This window comes from Sorex fumeus, unplaced genomic scaffold, assembly GCF_029834395.1.
Source record: "Sorex fumeus unplaced genomic scaffold, SorFum_2.1 ptg000009l, whole genome shotgun sequence".
NCBI classification, from domain to species: Eukaryota; Metazoa; Chordata; class Mammalia; order Eulipotyphla; family Soricidae; genus Sorex; species Sorex fumeus.
Genome location: NW_026606066.1, coordinates 24,923,341 through 24,943,845, shown reverse-complemented (window position 1 = coordinate 24,943,845; position 20,505 = coordinate 24,923,341). Strand labels below are relative to the sequence as shown.

The 20,505-nt window shown below is 56.9% G+C and overlaps 2 protein-coding genes and 1 long non-coding RNA gene across 5 annotated transcripts; 2 read left to right on the top strand and 1 right to left on the bottom strand.

Annotated features, from left to right (window-relative positions):
* Positions 1–528: 528 nt before the first annotated feature.
* DLX2 (distal-less homeobox 2) lies at positions 529–4,179 on the top strand. The gene is made up of 3 exons (XM_056110263.1): positions 529–1,352; positions 1,868–2,052; positions 2,586–4,179. Exons 1-3 carry the CDS (start codon positions 947–949, stop codon positions 2,994–2,996), a joined length of 1,002 nt encoding a protein of 333 aa, XP_055966238.1. The 5' UTR covers positions 529–946; the 3' UTR covers positions 2,997–4,179.
* A 6,038-nt stretch (positions 4,180–10,217) lies between these two features.
* On the top strand, positions 10,218–18,319 carry LOC130019640 (uncharacterized). The gene is made up of 4 exons (XR_008791883.1): positions 10,218–10,525; positions 16,581–16,703; positions 17,776–17,856; positions 18,182–18,319. It is a non-coding gene; the product is annotated as an uncharacterized LOC130019640 (long non-coding RNA).
* Positions 15,676–20,505, bottom strand: DLX1 (distal-less homeobox 1). 3 transcript variants are annotated; one of them, XM_056110202.1, is made up of 4 exons: positions 19,363–20,505; positions 18,192–18,870; positions 17,207–17,406; positions 15,676–16,074 (listed from the first exon to the last, which is right to left on the bottom strand). In XM_056110202.1, exons 2-4 carry the CDS (start codon positions 18,502–18,504, stop codon positions 15,820–15,822), a joined length of 768 nt encoding a protein of 255 aa, XP_055966177.1. In that variant the 5' UTR covers positions 18,505–18,870; positions 19,363–20,505; the 3' UTR covers positions 15,676–15,819. The 3 variants fall into 3 exon arrangements, with proteins under 3 accessions (XP_055966177.1, XP_055966178.1, XP_055966179.1); XM_056110203.1 differs by having other exon boundaries at positions 19,367–20,505; XM_056110204.1 differs by lacking the exon at positions 19,363–20,505 and having other exon boundaries at positions 18,192–19,033.

Below are 20,505 nucleotides of genomic sequence, written 5' to 3'. Positions count from 1 at the left end.
CATTTAAATCAATTGAATTGTCTAGTGGCTAGGCAGGAGGAGTAGGTGTCAGAGAAGTCGAGGAAAGCAGGGCCCGGAGCGGGCCGGGCTTTTCTGCACCTCTTTGCTTTGGTTAATGTTTCAAAGCTGAGCTCGGATATGAAAGTGCAAATCACAGGTTGGCACTTGAACGGGATGGCGAGGGATATCCCCGTCCGTTTTTCCTGGGGAGAGAACCGTGGATGGGTGCCCAAACACCAGCCTCTGGCCGCCGGCCACCCTGACTCCCCACTACTCGCCCCCCGCCCCCCGCAGCCCCCCAGGCCCCGCAGCAGCCAGTCTGCACACGCGACCGCCGCCGCCGCCGCCGCCCCGCCAGCCGGGTGACACCCGCCCCCCCCACCCTCCCCGCCACCGGCGGCCCGGCGTTCCAGGGCTCCCGGGTCCCGCAGCCCGGCGCTCCCCATTGGCTGTTGCTAGGTGACGTGGCGGGAGCTCACGTGATGAGGGCTAAATACCCGCCCTGCAGGAGCCCGCCCCGCAGACAATCGTAAAGCTGCTCGGGCCGTCTCACCTGCTCCCGCCTCCCCGCGCCCCGGCCCGGCCCCGCCACCCCGGCCCCCCTCTCCTGCCCGCCCCCCGTGCCGGAGCCCGCGCTGGGCAGGGAGCCCAGAGGGCCGAGAGGCGGAGAGAAGATGCGGCCGGCGGCAGCTGTCCCGAGCAGTGCACGGTGATCGCCTCCCGGGGAGGAGGAGGAGGAGGAGGAGGAGGAGGAGGAGGAGTTGCCTACCAGACCGTTGCCACATTTCTTGTTTTCCTCTCGTCCACCCTCCCACCCACCCCCCACCCCCACCTTTAACTCCCCGTAATTACATTGGCTACTGGAAAGGGACTGGGAGAGTCAGAGGAGGCGCCTCGCGTTCCCCCCTCGCGCCCGCCACCCCGGCTCTTTCCGTCCCGGGCCAGGATGACTGGAGTCTTTGACAGTCTGGTGGCTGATATGCACTCGACCCAGATCACGGCCTCCAGCACGTACCACCAGCACCAGCAGCCCCCGAGCGGCGGCGGCGCTGGCCCCGGCGGCGGCAACGGCAGCAGCCTCCACAAGCCGCAGGAGTCGCCCACCCTCCCGGTGTCCACCGCTACGGACAGCAGCTACTACACCAACCAGCAGCACCCGGCAGGAGGCGGCGGCGGCGGCGGCGGCGGCGGGGGCTCGCCCTACGCGCACATGGGTTCCTACCAGTATCACCCCAGCGGCCTCAACAACGTGCCCTACTCGGCCAAGAGCGGCTACGACCTGGGCTACACCGCCGCCTACACCTCCTACGCGCCCTACGGGACCAGTGCGTCGCCCGCGAACAACGAACCTGGTAGGCAGAGCGCGGGCGTCCCGAGTGCCAAGTCGGCTCTGGTTACTGGGAGGGGTGGGATAAAAAAAAAAAGTGCGGGGCGGGGATCCGTCCGGAGCCCTGGCCTTTCACACCGCGCGCTCCCCGCCCGCCACGCAACCTTTACCCTCCCCAACCCCCAGGCTGCCCAGGGTCGCCGGGTACGACCACCGGTGCGCCGCGGGTGGCACCGGCTAACCTGGTGGGCGGGGATGATCGAGTGGCGCCGACCGCACGCCCCCCTCCCTGCCCCGCCGGCAACCCCGTGTCCTTGCCACCTGCCTCTCGTTGCTTCCCAGTAGGCCCGTGTCTTCCCCTGGCCTGGATGCTTCAGCTCCGGGATTTGGTGGCAGCGGTGGGGGGTGCGCGCGTGGCGAAGCTGTGCCCCCGCGGCGCGCGCGGCGCCTGGGAGGACCCGCCTCCTGGTCGCGACCGGGTCCCCTGGGAGGGAGGGGGTTCCCTGCTGGCACGGTGTTCACCGTTCCGTTTCGTTACAGAGAAAGAAGATCTCGAGCCTGAAATCCGGATCGTGAACGGGAAACCAAAGAAAGTCCGGAAACCTCGCACCATCTACTCCAGCTTCCAGCTGGCGGCTCTGCAACGGCGGTTCCAAAAGACTCAATACCTGGCGCTGCCCGAGAGAGCCGAGCTGGCGGCGTCTCTGGGCCTCACCCAGACTCAGGTGAGGGCTCCGAGTCTGGAGGGCCTGGGGTGGGGCTGGGGTTACGGGAACCCACCACCAGGGCCGGCCTGGGATGACCTGGAAGTAGGCGAGTTCTGGGCCGTAATTTTTTAAGGAGCGGGGAATGTTAAAAAGTAAATTTAAGGCTGCGGAGGCCCGTGCCTTGGGCGGCCTAAATATCTGGGTGCGGGGCTGAAATCCCCCAGGGACTGAGCGCAGGAAAGGCCGCGTGCGGGCAGAAACCCCGGTGGCTTCTCGCGCCTTCTGAGTATGCGGGTGAAGTAACCGGCCCTGGGGACCCCTCCGGCTGCGGCCCCCTCCCAGCGCGCTCGGCTCGCAGAGTCAGCCTCGGGTTCAAGAATATTTTCCTCCCCGGTGCAGCGGGAAGTTGCAGTGCGTCCGAGGCCGCCGCACGTGTTGAGTTAAGCGGCCCCTGCAGGGGGCTCGATGCCGGCCTCCAGCCACCCTCTCTACCTCGCCTGCCCGCTGCCGCCGAGGCGCCTCCGCTAATGCCCGGCTTTCTTTCCACCCAGGTCAAAATCTGGTTTCAGAATCGCCGCTCCAAGTTCAAGAAGATGTGGAAAAGCGGTGAGATCCCCTCGGAGCAGCACCCCGGGGCGAGCGCCTCGCCCCCCTGTGCTTCGCCGCCCGTCTCGGCGCCCGCTAACTGGGACTTCAGCGCCCCGCCACGGATGGGGGGCGGCGGCGGCCCGGGCAGCGGCGGCAGCGGCGCGGGCAGCTCGGGCTCCAGCCCCAGCAGCGCGGCCTCGGCTTTCCTGGGCAACTACCCCTGGTACCACCAGGCCTCGGGCTCCGCCTCGCACCTGCAGGCCGCCGCGCCGCTGCTGCACCCGACGCAGACCCCGCAGCCACACCACCACCACCATCACCACCACCACGGCGGTGGCGGGGCTGCCCCGGTGAGCGCGGGGACGATTTTCTAACGCCAGGGACACCGCGCCAGAGACTACGCAGAGAACAGTGATCCTCGGCGCTCGCTCCCTCCATCCATCCCCAGCCAGAGGATCCCAGCCAGCCGGGCGGCTGGCGCCTCCCTTCTCTCCCCGGAGGCGCGACCCCCGGGATGGTCGGTGCCAGGTCCCCTGGCCCCATTCCCACGCACGGCCACCGAGCGGCGGGGAACTGGGAGGCGGGCACTCGCCCCAGAGATTCTTGTCCGAGGAACCCCGCGGCAGCTCGGCGAAGGAGCCGCCTCTGCCGTGGCTCTAGCGACCTGAGCCTGGGCCTGGCTCCTGGGAGCGGCGCCGCGGCCGCCCTCCCCGCCCCGCGCCGCCCCGCCCCGTCCCGCCCGGCGAGCCCGTCCGGCGCCTTCCTTGCCCCGGGCTGCGAGCCGCGTCCCCGCGCAGGACGCCTCCCCCGCCCGCCAGGCTTCCCGGGAGCTCAGAGGCCCCTTTCTCCTCGCCCGCCCCCAGGCTTCGCTTGGGTCCGCTAAGGTTCCTGACCTCCGAGGCCCAGCCCGCGCCCCCACGCCCCCTGACCCCGCCGGCCCGCCGCTTTGTCTCTGCCCTCCGGTCCGAAGCCCTCCGAACCCCCCACCCCACCCTACCCCGCCACCGCTTAGCTCGGCCCCACATCCCCCAGGAACAGACCCGTAGCTCTCTCCTCATCCATCACCAGTGGAGTTTTTTTATTTTTATTTTTTTAAAAGTTTAGGTGCCTTTGCGGATGACCTCATTTTGATGTTGGGGGAAAAATGATTTTTTAATATGTGGACACTGCAAAAAATGTGTTTAAATTATCTTTTTTAAAAACCTATTCAGGATTATTAGCCTGGACTTCGACCTAGAGTTTGTAAATAAAGGTGTCGTGCAGATTTTCCCACCGATTTATTTGTATAAAAATACCCATCTTTTTGACTTTTTTGTAAACCCCCCACTTGTGAAAACTGCTCTCAGCAGTGACCTCAGCAGCCCCTCCGTTTTAATTTTTCGTTTAAAAAATTTTCTTAGTTAAACTAAGCTACTGATTTGAATTTGTTTTTATCTTATCCTGAAGTCTTTGTTCTTGAAAGGTATTTTGGGGTTATTTATTATGAAAACGACATGCTCTTAATGTTGATTTTACAAAATGAAGAGATTATTTAAATAAATTATTGTTTTCATTGGATGTGTGCGCTCTTTCCTTGGTGGCTGCCCGGAAGCCTGAGCCGCTGCCCAGCTTGGGAACCTGGTCTGTAGAAGTGACATTTGCATCCTTCAGAGGCTGTGCAAGGCGAGGACAGGCGCGCTGCTTCCAGCGCGGTGTCACCCCAAGGTTCACGCTCTGCCTCCACCTGAGTCCCAGCTCCGGGTTTGTCAGCACTCGGTGGGGTGAGTCATTCCACTCCCTGCGACTACTACCTCCGCCCGCCTGACCCCCCCAGGCGCTAGTGTCGCCAACCCTCCACGCCTGCCTGAGCTGTCTGCCGTCTTGGGGCTGCCCGAGGTGTCCCGCTTAGCAAGTGCAAAGCTGCCACCCGCTTTGGGACCTGCGATCAGAGCCTATGGCAAGGCCACTGCGTGGTCACTCTGCACTAGACACTCCCCCTCCGTTGCCTGCGCCGAGCACTGGAGGCTAGTGGAGTCTAGTGTTCTGTGGCCACCATTTGGGGACTCAGTGACTGTTCAGGAATGCCTAATGACTCTGGCCCACACGGCTACACATGGACAATCCATACTGTGACCCTCAAGAGTGTCATCTGCACCATCACCTACTCCCACTTTCGTGTGTCCACATAGTACCAATCAATCACATTTCACACTCACACATGCATTCATTCACACATGTTCTACATACAGTTACATTCCACCACTCAAGAAGACTCGGACAGAAGAATCCCTCTCTGACACACACAGAACATGAATGCACACTCACGTAGGCATGATCACACATTCTGATACACATATGCATATATCCACTTTGCATGAAATCAGGTGTACGGTGCTGCCAGATTAGCACCTCTCCCCCTCATAGTCTCCAACGGGAAATATCCATGCCTCACTCTGTTCTGCTTTCCACCTCAGGTCCCACTCAACTAACTACCAGCCATGGGACTGAGCTATTTGACTTTCCTTGCAAAGGTAAGTGGAAACCCAGGAGTGAACTAAAAGCCCCTTTCCTTTAAAGTGCAGGGACCTGCAGTTGAAAGCTTCCTAACTCAATCACTGACTGTGTCACTTCGGCCAACCCACTTAACCTTCCTCTGCTGGTTTGCAGATCTATAAAATGGGTGAAATAAAAGCAGCCATCTGGGTTCGGAGCAATAATACAACAGGTAGGGCATCTGCCTTGCACACGCTCAACCTGGGTTTGTGATCCCTGGCACCCCAAATGGTCCCCTGGACTCCCCAGGAGTGATCCCTGAATGCAGAATCAGAAGCCCTGAGCACTGATGAATGTGGCCCCCAAACCAAAATAAAACAGCAAAACAGCAGTCTTAGGCTTAGGAATATTAACTGAGGCACAGACATGACACAGTATCTGGCACATGCTAAGGACTCCATAAATTCAGTACTGTTGGACTATTTTGCTGCCACTGCTCCCAAAGAGTCTTTACTTTCATCCCCCCACCCCCTTCTCCTAGGAGGCCCACAGTTACCCAGGGATATTTCCTCCTTTACTTTGAGTGGAAGAGGGTTTGGGACAGTGCTAACCACATCCCACAGGGGAGCCAGAGCTTCAATCATCTGCTCAGAAAAGACCAACTTCTTCTGGGAAGAGGTGGGTAGCATGCACAGCTGTCCAGATGCAAAGTCCTGTCCTCTAGATTTGGCCATCCCTGTATGTGTTCAACACTGCTGATGAGCAGACGGGGCCTAGGTGAGTTTAAAGGGTTGGTGGCAGCACCTTGAGAATTCTGCCCTGTCTGACTGGAATGCCAGGGAACCTGCATCTAGTCTGGCTAAATAGAGTGTGGTCTAGGGGTTGGGGCCACAGTCAGGGTCCAGCCAGTTTGCATTCGTGCATTATTTTCCCTGTCCACGGAGGACTGGGCTGAAGTCCACAGACTCATAAGATTCTAGCCAAGCAGACCCCCAGTCATACCCCCTCCGTTCCTGCCCCAGCTCCAAATTCCGTGGTTTTCTTTGAGGGCCAGTAGCTGGTGCCAGTGTTCCTTCTGCGGTTGCCTGTGCCCTCCCTCCTCTGCGCACACCCCCTCCCCCTCCTGAAACCAGCGAGGAGAGACGGGGCAGTAAATTGGCTGGTGTCGAGGATCTGCAGCAGACAAGATGATTAAGAGGCCTACGCCGGAGCGCCCGGGGCAGGGAATGTCAGCCCAAGTTGGAATCGCGCAACAGGCCTTGGCATGAGCGAGCCTGGGAGCCGGGAGGGCGGGCGGCCCCAGCTCCAGGGTGGGCCGCGGCCCCACAGACTCGCCGGAGTCACCGAACCTGGCACCCGGCGACGGCGGGGTCGGGCCGGGCCAAGGCGAGCCTTTTCCTCGCAAAACCCGCGAAGCAGAGGGCAGGAGGGGGCAGGGGCCGGGAAGGGGGCGTTTCCGCAGGCACCGAGAAGGGCAAAGGGACCGGGAAGGATGCGCCGGGTCTCAGCAGTGAGGGGACAGGGAGGAGGGGCGCGAGGGGAGAAACAAAGGCGGGCTGCGGGAGGCGGGGGCCCGCTCCAGCCCCGCCGGGGGCGCCGCACAGACCAGCCTTTCTCACAGTCTCGAGGGCCGCCGGGCGACGCAGAGCCCTGTGATCAGCCCGCCGCCGCGCAGACACGCTCCCCCCCCCCCGCGCCCCACTGCGCTCCCCAACGCGCGCATGAAAAATGGAAAGGGGAAGCGGCGCTCTGGGCTCCCTGCACTGGGAAAGCGGCCGCGCTCGGAACACACATAAATCTTCATTGTAATTCCCTTCCATGCGCTCGCCTGAAATATCAGGCCCGAGATAGGATATGACAAGCGCTGGGAAGAAGGGGAGGGGAGCTGGGGAGTGAGGGGTGCTCCAACCCCTGCCACGCGGGCTGCCCAACTCCTGCAGAGCTAGCTCCAAGGCCGGGAGCCCGCAACCCCAGCGCGCCCCGGTGCCCTTCTCTTCCCATTCCTGCTCCCCGCACCCCCACCCACCCCCCACCCGCCCAGCGCGCGCTTGGCTGCGGGCCATTCCGCCCTCGGTGCTCCGCTGAGACACACACACCCCCTTCCGCAAGCCCCGAATTCCCGCCGCTCGCCCCGGGCTCTGGGGCTGGGGAGCGGAGAGAAGAAAGGGAAGGGATCCCAGGCCTAATCAGCGCCCGCTGCAATGTGGGACCGTTTAGAGGCCTCCCCTCGGCCTTCTTTCAGGATTACTTGTGAAAATTGTGAATATCCGTCCTGTGGAAGGATTTCCGAGATTGGTGGGGGAAGTATCGGGTTTGGTGGAGGCGGAGAGAGCGCGCTAAGACTGGAGCTTTGTTTACAAACACGGGATCCGGGAGATGGAGCGGCGTGGGGTGCGTGGGGGGGGACAGAGGAAGGGGCATGAAGGGGAGTGAGGCAGTCGTTGAAAGGTCTGTGGCGCGGAAGAAATGCCTGGAGGAACAGAAAGCCTCCTCGCCATTCAAAAAAAAAAAAATTAAACCTTTCTAGCTGACAGTAAAACCCAGGGGCAACTCCCACTCTGAACTCCTTGGCGACCTGTCCCTGTCCCAAAGTACTCGCTTAAAAATCACCAGCCGCCTCCTTTTCCTTCAGGGAACAGCGACCACCAGCGGTTTAAACCTGCTTAGGGTCAGAGACCTCTTAGGAAATGGACCTATTGATTCTCCATTCCTGCTAACAGACAGGTCCCTTTGAATTCCACGTTGAGGTGCGGGTGTCCGAGAAGGCGGTGGAGAAGGCGCGATCCGGAAGGGGTTCTGATTACGTATACAACCCTGACCTTGTGGGACTGAGCTTTCCAGAAACCGCAGGGCTCTCAGAGAGGCGTGACACCCAGAAGAGCCCCAGGGACCCACCCCCCGCACCGGGTCCTTCCTCTCCACCTGGGTCCTGCCCTGCAAGCCTCAGCCGCTGCTGCCCCGCCCCCCTCCCCCCAAATCCACCGGAGCGGGCGGATGCAGAGGCCCCACAGCCCAGCGAGGCCTCCCCTGGCGGGAGTTCCCCTGGCGGGGACGAGTTTGGCAGTGATTGCCACATTACAAGATGTTACATTCCGCCCTGGGGCCTGAGGCCGGGCGGGGCGGGGCGGGGGAGACAATGTTTCAAGAATGAAAGGAGCAGGCGGGTCTCAGAGAAGCCGCCGCTCGGCGCCTCCACGTGAGAACACGGTCACAGTCTCTGCGTCGACCTTGCTCGCCCGGGAAGCCGCGCTGGGCTCGGTTTCCCTCCCCTGTCCTGCGGGGTGCAACCTGCAGGCCCACGCTGCGGGGTCTTTGCAGTTTGCGCCGCGGCGCTCTCGCGACTCTCGGGACCAGCCCCAGGTCCGGAGGGGGATTTCTCACGAGCCCTGGCGCCACCCGCTGCATCCTGGGTCGGGTCACGCCCGGACGTGGACTGGGGAGCAGACGGGGCAAGGGAAAGGGTGCGCGAGGGGTGAGCGCGCAGCCCGGGAAGAAGGGCTCCACCAAGCGGACGGGGAGTTTCGGGGCCGAGGGTGTCTAAGGGTACTGGGAAGTAGTGGAGCGCGCGGAGGTGATCGCAGACCCCCGCGCGCACGGAGCCCACCTGGCAGGCTTCCCGCACTCCCGCCCTCTCCGCCTTTTTGTGGTCCCGGAGCTTCGAACACCCTAGAAGTGAAATCTTGGCTCGCGGAACAATGGGGACTTCTGGCCCAGGCACCCCACTGTGTTCCCTACTGCTCCCTACGGGGCAGTGCTCCGAGCGTCTGCGCCCGCCCCGAGCCGCTGCGGCGCCCCCTCCTCGGGACTGCCCCCGCCCCGCCCCACCCCTTGGCGGCCCTGGCCTCGGCTTCTTAAAGTCGCAGGGTGTCTCGGAGCCCGGAGGAGCGCCGCCAGAGGAGAGGAGCAGTGTTGGGGGGCGCTAGCTCCCGGCGGTGGAAAGCAAAGAAGAGCCTAGGCGGTTGCGGGGCGGGCCCCGTGGACCCTCAACTTCTTCCCGCCTCGCCTTCATGCCTCCAAATGTTTACTAGCACCGGGTGACCACTGGCCACTCTCTCTCGGGGTGATCTCCGCCTCTCACCGACCCAGCAGACTGCTTCCCCCTCACCCTACTCCTTGATTCCCCCCTCCCCCAACCCTCCCACCCCTCACCCCCACCCCGGGCTCGTCTGAGGCTGCAGATTCCAGGGCCTGAATCCCTGCAGAGGTGTTGCTCGAATCCGGGAAAGGGGCTGAAGGGAGGAGGAAGCAAAGAAAAAAAGAGGCGTCGGAGTGAGGACTTAGCTGGGGTGGGGGAAGGGAAGGGGGAGGCGTGTTTGACTCCGTCACTTTCTGGCTTAGTTGCGGCCTTTAGGGTGGGGGCCCGGATCTTCTGAGCAGCCGGGCCAAGGAGAGAGTAGATAGCAGGGAAAGGGATTCTCCTCCCGACATATTCGGGGAGGACAGTGAAATTTTGCCTTGGGAGGCCAATTTTCTCATTTGCCCCTATTAAAAGAAAAAGCCCAAGAAATTCAATTAAAGCAACCCTGGCCAAGGCGCTATTTGAGGCATGAATGTCTCCCCTAAAGCTGCAGCAATCATGTGGCATTAGACACTTCCGGAATCCTATAGCCAACCTGAAAAATCCCAGACCCCCTTTTTCCCTAATTTTTGCTCTGATCTGTAATTTTATCCACATTTGCACTAGTTTGAGCATTCTGGCTCTCCCATCTGAAAGCCTGCAATTACTATATAATTCTTCGCAATTTCAGATGTCCTAATATGGACTGTAATTTTTGCGCAAGACAATTTCCTGCTATTTCAAGCATCAACATTGTCAAAGTTGTATGTACATAATAAATGGGAATATCAATGCATAGTTTTTAGCATAACATCTTGACTCCTCGATAATTATATCCGTTCGGAGCCTACGCAGAATTAGCCTGAATTGCATGGTAACTGCTGCTGCTTTAAAATTTTTAAAAATTACTCATAATTTTCCCAAAGATTACCAAGATCTCGAGTGCACAATGTCATCAGCGTAATGAAGAGTAAACATTTATGCTAATAATCTGCAATTTTTTTCATCAGCTATAAAGACAGAGGCTATATAGCCGAAAATTTCAGTCCTATTCTGCAAGCGCAGCGCTGCAAAAAGCCTGCGGCGCTCCGAGGCGCCCGGTCCTGGGGACCTCTTTCCACTCTTTACTCTCGGGATAGGAGGCTAGGACTGGGGGGTTGTTTTTTGGTTTTCTGGCTTTGTTTTCATCGGGGTTTGGACGGGTTTTGTGTTTCCTATTTTTCCTCTTTATTTTTCTCTGTTTTTTCTCTCTCTTTTTTTTCTTTTTTTGCCTTTTCTTTCCTGTCATTCTCCCAGCCAAAAGCCGCCTTCGACCCTTTTGATTTGATGTAGCAAAGATTGTGTCCAGATTATCTGAAATTGACACTGAAGAAGGTAAGGGTGGAAATCGGTTTCATTTTTCCGAGGGTTGGAAGGCTGAGCTGCGCGCCCGCCGCGGTGGCTCCCGCTCCGGGAGTAGGAGGGTGGGGGAGTGATTATGTATGCACCAGCTAATTCTTCCATCAAAACTTCTTGTCAGCGATGTCAGGATTATTTTTTTCCTTTTTATAAAAACACTTGATGTTTCAGGAAGTGTTAATCCCTGAAGATTGGGGGATGTGGGAGGGGGTAGGGAAGAAGTGGGTGGGGGTGACATGTTTCTTTTGCCTGGGGAAGCCACCCTATAGAGCCGTTTGCCTGTCTACACTGGATTTGGGGTTTGTTGTAGAGCTGGCAACCTAGGGAGGGTTTCTCTGAGTCATGAGAAGGAAAGACCCTTTACCCTCTGTACTGCATTGGATAGAGGTTGCTGGCGGAGTGAAATGAAGAGCAGAAAAGTTTGCTTTAGACTGTGATTCCAGGGCATTTTAACCCAGGTGGTGGGATGATTTAAAACTGGAGAATTCTGATGAAATCCTTTTGTTTTTTGAGGTACAGAATGAAAGAGGTGGATAACAGGACTTCAAAAATGTGTGTGTGTTGGGGCGGGGAGTGTCTGGGCTGCCCCTTTTCTCCCAATTTTTGTCAGAATTAAGACTCTGAGTTTCTATATGCAGTGCCCAGAGCTACATTTCTTTAGGAGGTAGATACTGCTCATTTCTTCAAGGGAAGAGATTTCGTTTATTTCCACACCTGATGACTCCAAGAATAAATTCGCACTGCTGTGCATCTGGGTGGAGGTATTTTAAAACTTTGTTTGCATCATAAAACTAGGGTAAAAGAGGAAAAACTAAGAGCTTCTGCCCCAGCCCAGATGCAAATCATCCCAAAAAAAGAAAGAGAAATAAGACTGAAAAATCAGTGAAAGCTAGCTGTGATCTAGAAAAGGTTTCCACTTATATAGAAGCTTTTTAATATTGCCAAGGTTTGCTAGCTGGGTTCTTTGACAATTAGACTAAAGCATACTGGACCACTCAGTTCCAGGCTTAGGGAAGCTGAGACCAGTGGGAAGGGGGTTGGGGATTGTCGCTTCTACCCTGCACCCCAACCTTACCCCTTTTAGAGCGAGTGTATGTAAGAGAAGATATTAAAGAGGTATCTGTTGTTTGGCAATTTTGCTAAGTCTGTCTTCATTACTTCGACGCTGTGCATTTGCTAATTTGGAGGCCCGGCCATTGACAAGCTTGCTCCATACACCTGCAAGCAATTTGCCGACTCCGGTACGGGAGAATTGCAGAGATGGCAGTTCGCACCTATTTGATTTTTTTTTCCTTTTCTCAATGCACAGCAAATTTGGCTTTCAGTGCGTTATCTCTTTTGTTAATGCAAAAAGATTCCCTGGGCGAAAAAATTGCTCATAATTACCAGAGAGATGGGGAAACTACATTAGAATAAATAAACCTGAAATTACTGTAATTATGTTGTGTTTGATGGGCCCGGCTTGTAATCAAGAAGAGAATACAGTGAAATGATGCTGACCCTCTTGGGTTTGCAGCTGTACGCGCACTTTGGGGTCTTTTTTTGCAGAAAAGAGTCATTTTGATAATCATTAAGCTGTGTGTAACCTATTTCAGAAGTGTTTTAAAATGAGGTTCACATTTTTTGAACAAGGGAAAAAATCCCAAAATTGCATTTTGCCATTACAGACTCATACATAAGGAAAGGTTGTGTTTTCTAAGTGACAATTGTTAAGACATAATATTCAAAATCAGTATTTAATCATTATAATGAGGTATTGTTTAAATATAACCACCTTTAGATTATTCATAGTTTAATTAATATACTCATTATGAAAATCTTTGAATCAGATATTTGATGAACTACTTGTCAGTAACAAGGCAGCATTAATTAGGCCTATATTGAGATTAACATTTTTTTAAAGTACAACCGCTTATAATTATAATAGAGCCTAACTAAAGACCGCCTTCGTTGAGCTAAAACTAATAATTTCTCTATTTGAACTGTTAGCAAGAGATTATTAAATTAGTATAAGCTAATATCTCCAAGTATTAAAATTCGCTTGACCAAACAGATCTTGCCTGTGGCTACAGGCATTGGGGCCTAGATGCCGTCTGGGGTACCCCAATGAGACGCTTTAGAGAAATCTGCCAATACCTCTCCGCGAGTAGAGCCGTATCTCCAAAGAGAAACGCAGAGCAGAATTGTCCTGCCCGCGGCATACGTTACAGCCTGGGAAATCGGTTTCCTTCCTCAGCTCTGAGGCCGGACCACCCGCTTGCATCTCCCCGAGGTCCGGTCTCCCAGACTAGCACTCCAAATTCGGGGTTCCTGCGAGGGAGCGGGGAAAAACCTCTCCCTCCCAGTCCCAGAAGGAGCTTCCAGGTCCGGAATTCGATCCCTTTCTGCATCCTTTTCTCCCTCCCTCACCCCCTCCTCTCAGTCCCCCCCCCCCTTCCCCAAAGGGCGTCGGAAGAGCTTTGGCGCATCTGATCTTTAACCAGCACCAATTGAAAAATGGGTGCTTGTCACAACACAGATCACTACCTTACGCGCTCCGCTCCCCACTGCGCGCTGCCAAGGGTCCCCCCAAAGGCGGAGGACCAACTCCCGCCAGGAAACCGTGTCAGGGACGGGGGCGAGGGAAGCGGGAATCGGCAGAACAGTCCGTTGGGGCCCAATGCGTTCCCTCGGGCCTCAGCTCCGCGCGGGTTGTGGGAGTTGGAAGGGGAGGTAGGGCTGAGGCTCAGGCCAGCGGCCAGGGGCAGAGGGGTGAGATGCTCGCCGCTGGAAGCTGCTATTTGGAGCGAATCGGTAGGAGCACCCCTATAAGAGGTGCCTAACCGCTTGGAGGCCAGACTCGTGAATTGGGGGGCTGGAATGGAGGGGTGTTGCCATGACAAGCTTTGGGGTTCCAACAAGTCACGAAGTCGCTCCGCCGCGCTCTGACAGCTTCATTTCTCCCAGCAGAGGAAAAAGACGCGGTAGCCACGGGCGGCTACCAGCGGGGCCTCTTTAGGGAGTCGTGCCCCCGGTGGGGTGGGAGTGGCTGTGAAGGGGCCCGGGTGGCGCCTTGGGACTGTTCCCCCACCCCCAACCCCCGAGCTTTCTGATTGATTGGGGGGTAGCTTGACAGACGTGTCCTTCCTGCCCGTTTCCGGCGTCTGGCCGCGTCTTTTCCGCGTCGGGATCCTGTGCCCTCCGGGCAAACAAAAGCGGGGAGGCCGGATCCCCGTAAGGGGAGGGGCAAAACCCCGGGTCTTGGCTTCCAGACCTCCAGGCCTCCCGCGAGGCGCGCGCGGGGCGCAGAGTCTCTCCAACGCGGCTTTCGAGTTCCGCTTTCATCTCTCCGCCTGCCTTCACAGTCCTTTTGGCGCCGAGTCACAGTTTTCCCAGGTCACACCTGTTCCCGATAGCCCCTTCCCAGAGACGTTTCCAGAAACTCCCCATCTTTCTTTCTCTCCGTCTGTTGTTATTGCTATTAATATAAACTTTTGTTTTTAGGCCAAACCCAAACCTCATTATATGGTGCTGTAGATCATATCTGGGTGGGCCGGGCAAGGCAAGAGCCTCATCTTCGGTCCTATCACTCCAGCCCTCCCCATCCTCCCAACCCAGGTAGGGCTAGACCCTTAGGGTGAGGAGCAAAAGGGGAAAGGGGTCAGCACCCACTGGCGCCAAGAGTGGCTTGCCCGTCTTGTTTGTTCCCAGAGATGGGCCTGCACCCCGCTGCCACCCCCTCACACAGCACACGGGACAGCAGCTCTTTCTCGAAACCATAATTTTACTGTTTCAAAGAAACTTTATAACTTATTTACAAAGTTCTTTTTCCCCATCCCCCCAAGATACAAAGCAATAAGTTAACATTCTCAATATAAAACTAAACTTTGACATAGAGAACACAAAACACAGTTGATTTCAATTGATCACATTTTCCGAATTTCACAAGTAAAATGTCAAGATTCTCATTTCACAAAGCATCAGGTTTTACAGCCACACACAACAAAACGGAAAAAAAAGCTAAGCTTGTGCAACATGTTTACGGACCAATAATAATAACAATAATAATAATTAATAACAACAATAATAATATGTACAGCGATTCCATCCTGCACTGGAGACTGCACTCGGGCAGCAGCTGGCATGGTTCTGTGGTCCAGCCTGTGGGGCAGTTGTCGTAAAGCTGCTTTTGTCTTACTTTATAGTCCCCTGGCTCAGGGGCACTTGTTCACCCTCTGCCTGTTTTCTCACCACTGCCCTTTGGGGTCTTCTTTCTCTTTCTCCCTCAGGAGGGAATTAAGATTTTCTTTCTTATCCAGGCAAAGCAAGGAAACATTCTTCTGGAGATGAGGAAATTGAGTTGTCTCATCTCTCTCTTTCTTTGTAAAGTAACATGAGACATTTAAAAAAAGATGCATATCATTCGGCTCCAACCTCTCCACACCAGCGAAATACAAAAGTCACCATATAAGTTAAAAATCACCAGGTCCTCCATACTTATTTATCCGGGTGCTTTCCAAGTAATCCCAACGTTTGGACCGTGAGCTTCTCCTCACCCGCTATAGAATCACAAATTGGCTACTGTTCAGTCTCAGGCCCAGTTCATTTCTCAATAAATAAAATCCCCACCCTCCAATTCCCCCCAATTCCCGAAGGAGCTACACAGACGGTGAGGCAGGTCCAGGAGAAGGTCCAAACGGACAAAATATATATATATATATGTATATATATAATAATGTCTCCGTATCAGGAACCCGGCGGTCTGCGTCCCCCTCCGACCTGGTGACTCTTTGCAGAGGCCGTAGAATGAGGACAGCGACGGACGAGGACCTCGACTTTGTCAGCGCACAGATACAGAGCAAAGGGAGACAGAGACGGACAGGACAGAAAAGAGCCTTTGCTTTTTCTACTGTTCGGTTTTGCTTTTTTTTTCTCCTGATAGTTCCGCTAGCGCTTGAGCGCGGGGCCAGAGGCGTGTCTTTGCTGCTCCTTGGATGAGGTGCGGGCAGTAGGGCTTGGGCCACGGGTAATGCGTAACGAGGCTGGAGGCTGCCGAGGCTGCCGAGAGCAGGGATTTGGGTAAAGGCATGGGCGCCAGGGAAGTCACTGGGCCTGACGCAGGCCACAGGCCGTGGGCCTCCTGCCTTCACTGTTCCTTCTTCTCTCCCTCTGGGCCCTCCTGGTCCGGCTCAGGGCGCACAGACGGGGTTGGATGGACTTGGAACCTGGAGGCTGACGGGGCCCGGGTTGGGGGAGACGGGAAGGAGGCGGGTGGGTGCGGGCGGGCAACCTCACATGAGCTGGGGCTGCTGCATAGCTTCTTGGTGCGCTGAGGGGTACCACGATGTGTAGCTGGGGATATAGGATCCCGCACTACCTCCGGATCCCTTTCCAGAGGAAGAGTTGGGGTTCCAGCCGGGTGGCACCGGCGGGGAGCCGGCTGACAGAGCCCGGCCGTTGGCCAGGGCACTACCCTCCAGAGCCGCCCCGCCCTGCTTCATCAGCTTCTTGAACTTGGAGCGCTTGTTCTGGAACCAAATCTTGACCTGCAAGAGCGGACAACATTGTGACTTAGGTCCGTTGTGCCCATGGTGGTCACAGGGAGACAGGGACAGCGGAAACAGCTTTCCCCACACACACACACTCTCTGCCCTGGAGACCTGCTGGAGTAACAGAGGACAGCAGCCCTAGCTCAGCCCCGCTGCTGCTAGCTCAGATCTGCAGGGGTAGCTAGCAGAGAGCCAGGGGGCGTGGTGGTAGAAGTGAGCCCGGACTGCAGGATTGGGCTGCCAGGGACACAGCCTGACCATGACCATCACCTGGGGGAAGATTCAGTGCCAACCCAATGTCAGCCATCAACTCCAACATGACCATCAATAAAAGAATCAAGTGGTGGGAAGGGGTGGTGGAAGTTTATTTGCCTTTGAGACCCTTCTCTTTGCACCGGCATTTTCTACCCTTGGGTTTGGGACTATTTGAGGAGGGTTTTCGTTCAACTTTCCATCTGGACTTAAGCGAACCTTGTCTTAGCATCTGTTTTGCTCTTCCCCAGCTCTTGCTCCAGTTCCCACCTGGATGTTGGAAACCCATGCCAAGCTGATCCGAACCCTCCTGGATTTTCCAGGGTATTCAAAGAAATCCGGAAAGGAAGGTTTCTGCTTTGGGGTCTGGGATGGTAGGTGAGAGGGTGGAGGAAAGAATCCCCCCACCACCACACCCCCACTCACACACCTGTGAGAAGGAAGAGCAGGGGAGACAGAGGGTCAGGAATGGTCAGGCCCAGGCCCAGAGTGGTTAGCCACACACTTGAAAGGCAAGCAAGGGATTAAGTCCCGAGTCTATTGTTCCAGTTGTTGGGGGCACGTGTGACCTCGGAGTTCCCAGACAAAACATGTAGGGAAATCCTTCCTGCGCCCTAGTCAGGTTGTCCAGGGAAGTGGGTCCGGGAGGGAGGAGACGCAGGGCTGAGTCCAGCGACTGGGTTAGGGCAGAGAGAATGAGGACAGGATACGCTGGGAGCCAGGGCTCTGAGGCAGGCAGGCGGATAGACAGACAGATACGGACACACATAGGAGACCCCGAGGCCCAGAGAGCAAAACAAAAACAAAACGAAGATCCGGGCGGGCGCGCAGGCGGGCCGCGGGAAGCCTGAATGGCAGAGGGGCGGTAGCGAGGTACCTGCGTCTGCGTGAGTCCCAAGGAGGCCGCGAGCTCCGCCCTCTCGGGCAGAGCTAGGTACTGAGTTTGCTGAAACCTCCGGTTCAAAGCCTGCAACTGCAAACTGGAATAAATCGTCCTGGGTTTTCGGATCTTTTTCCCTTTGCCATTGAAGCGCACTTCACCGCCTTCCACCACCGTGCTCTTCTCAGAGTCAGCCCCTGGAGGGACAGCAGAAGCGGGGCGTTGTTAATGCGAGGGACAGTCTTTAGTGCCGTGAGCCGAAGGCGAGTGGCTACCGAGGGGCAGCGGAGGCAGAACCCGGAGAGAGAGAAAGAGAGAAGGTTCAAGAAGAAACTCCGAAAGTCGGGAAAGGGACCCAGAAAGTCCCGAGGGCCTGACCTGGGTCGCCACAGGCGGACTAGGGCAGTTTCCAGACACGGAGCTCCTGCCTTTTGCAGGGAAAATTTGCTATTTTTTGCAGGCGGTGGTTGAGGTTTAATTACCCTTAATTGCATACATTGTTTATAGCGCTACGCAATAAATAATTACCGAGACTAATACGTGCACATGTGGGTTTCTGCTTGCAGCCTGGCTCAGCGCACAGAACCACCCAGAGGCCCAGCCAGTGGCAAGGGACGCTCTCGGATTTATCTTTTGCTGGATTAGTTGTGAGTTTGGTGAATTTTCGTTTGAATTTCTTTACTATGACAAGGGTCCATAGGTTGATACCCGAAACCTTCGTTGCTCTGGCGCCCTACCCACCCCCACCCACCCCCTCCCTTCGTGTCTCTCTCTCTCTCTCTCTCTCTCTCTCTCTCTCTCTCTCTCTCTCTCTCTCTCTCTCTGTCCCTCTCCCTCTCCCTCTCTCTCTCCTTCCCTCCCTCCCTCTCTCTCTCCTTCCTTCACACCCTGGTCCTCCCTCTCTCTCTCTTTTCCCTCCCTTTTCCCCTTTTTATTTCCCTCCTTACCGCTTCCTTTCCCTCTCCCTGGCAGGCGCACGTACCTGGATCCTCCAGGCGGCTCTGGGCGAGGCTGGCGCTGCCGGGGTAGGACTGCACCGAACTGATGTAGGGGCTGGACGCGTGGCTGCTGACCGAGTTGACGTAAGGGTAGCCCAGCGGTCGGGAGAAGGACGAGGCCGAGCTGTAGGCACCGTCGGGCTGAGAATGGCCCGCCGAGTGTAAACAGTGCATGGAGTAATGCCCGTGGGACATGGGAGAAGGAGACATTTGCTGGTTGGGCGGCCCAAACTCCATAAACACCGCCTTGCCCGATACGGGGCTGTTGAGACTTTCTGGCATGGTGGTCATGGTCATCTCTTCTCGCGGGGTCTGGGTGTGGGTGTCTCTCTCCTCTGCTTCCCTTTTGGGGGTCTCTGTGTTTCTCAGGACGGGAAGGAACCCAATTTAAGCGGAACAGGGGTTTTCACTTTCCATTCATAAGAAAATGGAGTTTGTCTCTTTGAAAAGTCTAAGCATGATGCTGCCGAGCTCCCCAAACTCGCTTCAAAGCTTTGACTCAGCCAAGGTCATAAATATTCATGAGCTGGTGGAGCTGATTGGTCCGCTGCCTTGCATAATCTCCGGGGATTGGTCCGAAGCGCTCCGGCTCCTCTGGACTAGAGCGGGCGAGGCGGCCGGGCCTCGGGAGAGACGCGTCCACACTTCCCGGCCGGGGCTCTTCTGCAACGGAGCGCGCGGTTTGGGGCGCACAATGGACTGCGGCGCCCGCAGTTCTTCGGCCTCCCGCCACCCCAGCGCGCCTTACTTCTCCCCAGACACCCGCCGGCGTCTCGGCGCTGCCGCACTACCCCCTGGCCCCCGCCGCCACTGTTCCCACCCTCTGCCCGCCCCTGGCACTCGGGACCCCCCCCCCTCCACCCCCAGGCACCGCTTCTCCAAGGCCACCGTCACCCAGTTCTGCGCTCAGCCCGGGCGACTCTGAAATGCCGGCCGAGGCCTCGAGCGTGGAGTGGCTCCCCGGCCATCCCCGGATGGGGATGGCGGGGGGGGGGGGGGGTTGGGGGGCGCGCTCGAGGCGGCCCACGGAGCGCGGTCTCCCCACCAAAGCATCTGGTGCCTGGTGCAGCGCTCTGCCCGCAGTGCCGCCCCAGGGCTCTGGGTCGCCTCTAGCACAGCCCTAGGTCGCGCGGGAGGCCCCCGGGGCGAACTCACTCACTCGGCCGCCGCGCCGCCGCCGCCGCTCCCTGGGGCCAGCTCGCATTGCTCCAGGCCCAGCCGGCCACTCCAGCTCGAGTCTACACCGGTCTGATGAAAGCACAGCGCGCCCAGAGCCAGGAACCCGCGCTTCTCCTCCCAGGAAAGGCGGCCGCACCGCCCCCTCCCCCCAGCACACACCCCCTCTTTCGCTCGCGAGCTGCCTCCGCCTCCCCCTCCCTCTCCACTCCCTCTGCGCGGAGCGTCCGGGGTTCACTCGCCCCGAGGGCGCTGCGTGGAGGGGAGCCTCGAAGCCGGCCGGCTCAGTTCCTCGGGCGCGAAAGACAGACTCCAGGGGGGTCTTTTTCCGGCCTCTCGATGTCTGGCAAAAGCACCTGGGGTTTAGGCGTCTTGGAGGGGACACGGGACCCGTGCCCGAAGCAAGCTAGTGGTGGGCTCTCCTTATCTGCCTGTGGACAGGCCGCTCGTGGCCGCCCCAGGACCCACCTCCTCTCTAGTGGTCATAGCGGGCACCCCTGGGCCTGTGGGCTGGGCTGGCAAAAGATGCCACCGCGTCTTCTATCTTCTGGGACTCTAGATACCAAAAAAAAAAAAAGCGCACAAAAGGGCCTCAACTCCCCCCGCCACACACACGCCGCGCCACTAGCACCCCACAGTCACCCCCGCGAGGCGTGGCGCGCACCACGCTGGCTGCGAAGGGCTGTTGGTTTCCCCATCCCACCAACCCCACGGTGAATCCCAAATTACTTTGTTAGGTAATTAGAAAGTGTTGATAATTATTTCTTTCATAATTTAGCGGTGTGATGGGAACGGGGAAATGATCTTGTGAAAGTTCACACGTGCAGATGTATTAGTTACTGATTCATTTGATTAAATGGTAGTCTCAAGTGCTCGGATCCGCAGCTGAAGGCGCCCCATTAGCATAACACTGATGTTTAATTTTCATACGCATAATTAGCCATATATTTAACACTAATAGCAACATGCAGCCTTTCAGCGTTAAACAGCCCGGGATTTGATCTGGCCTGAGCTGAACCTTCGCCGATGCACCTTCCCCTGTCTGGAGTGCGCAATGATCACAGGACAAACCTCTGTAATCAAGCGCATTTTGGCAGAGGGAACACCAATAAAAATGAACAT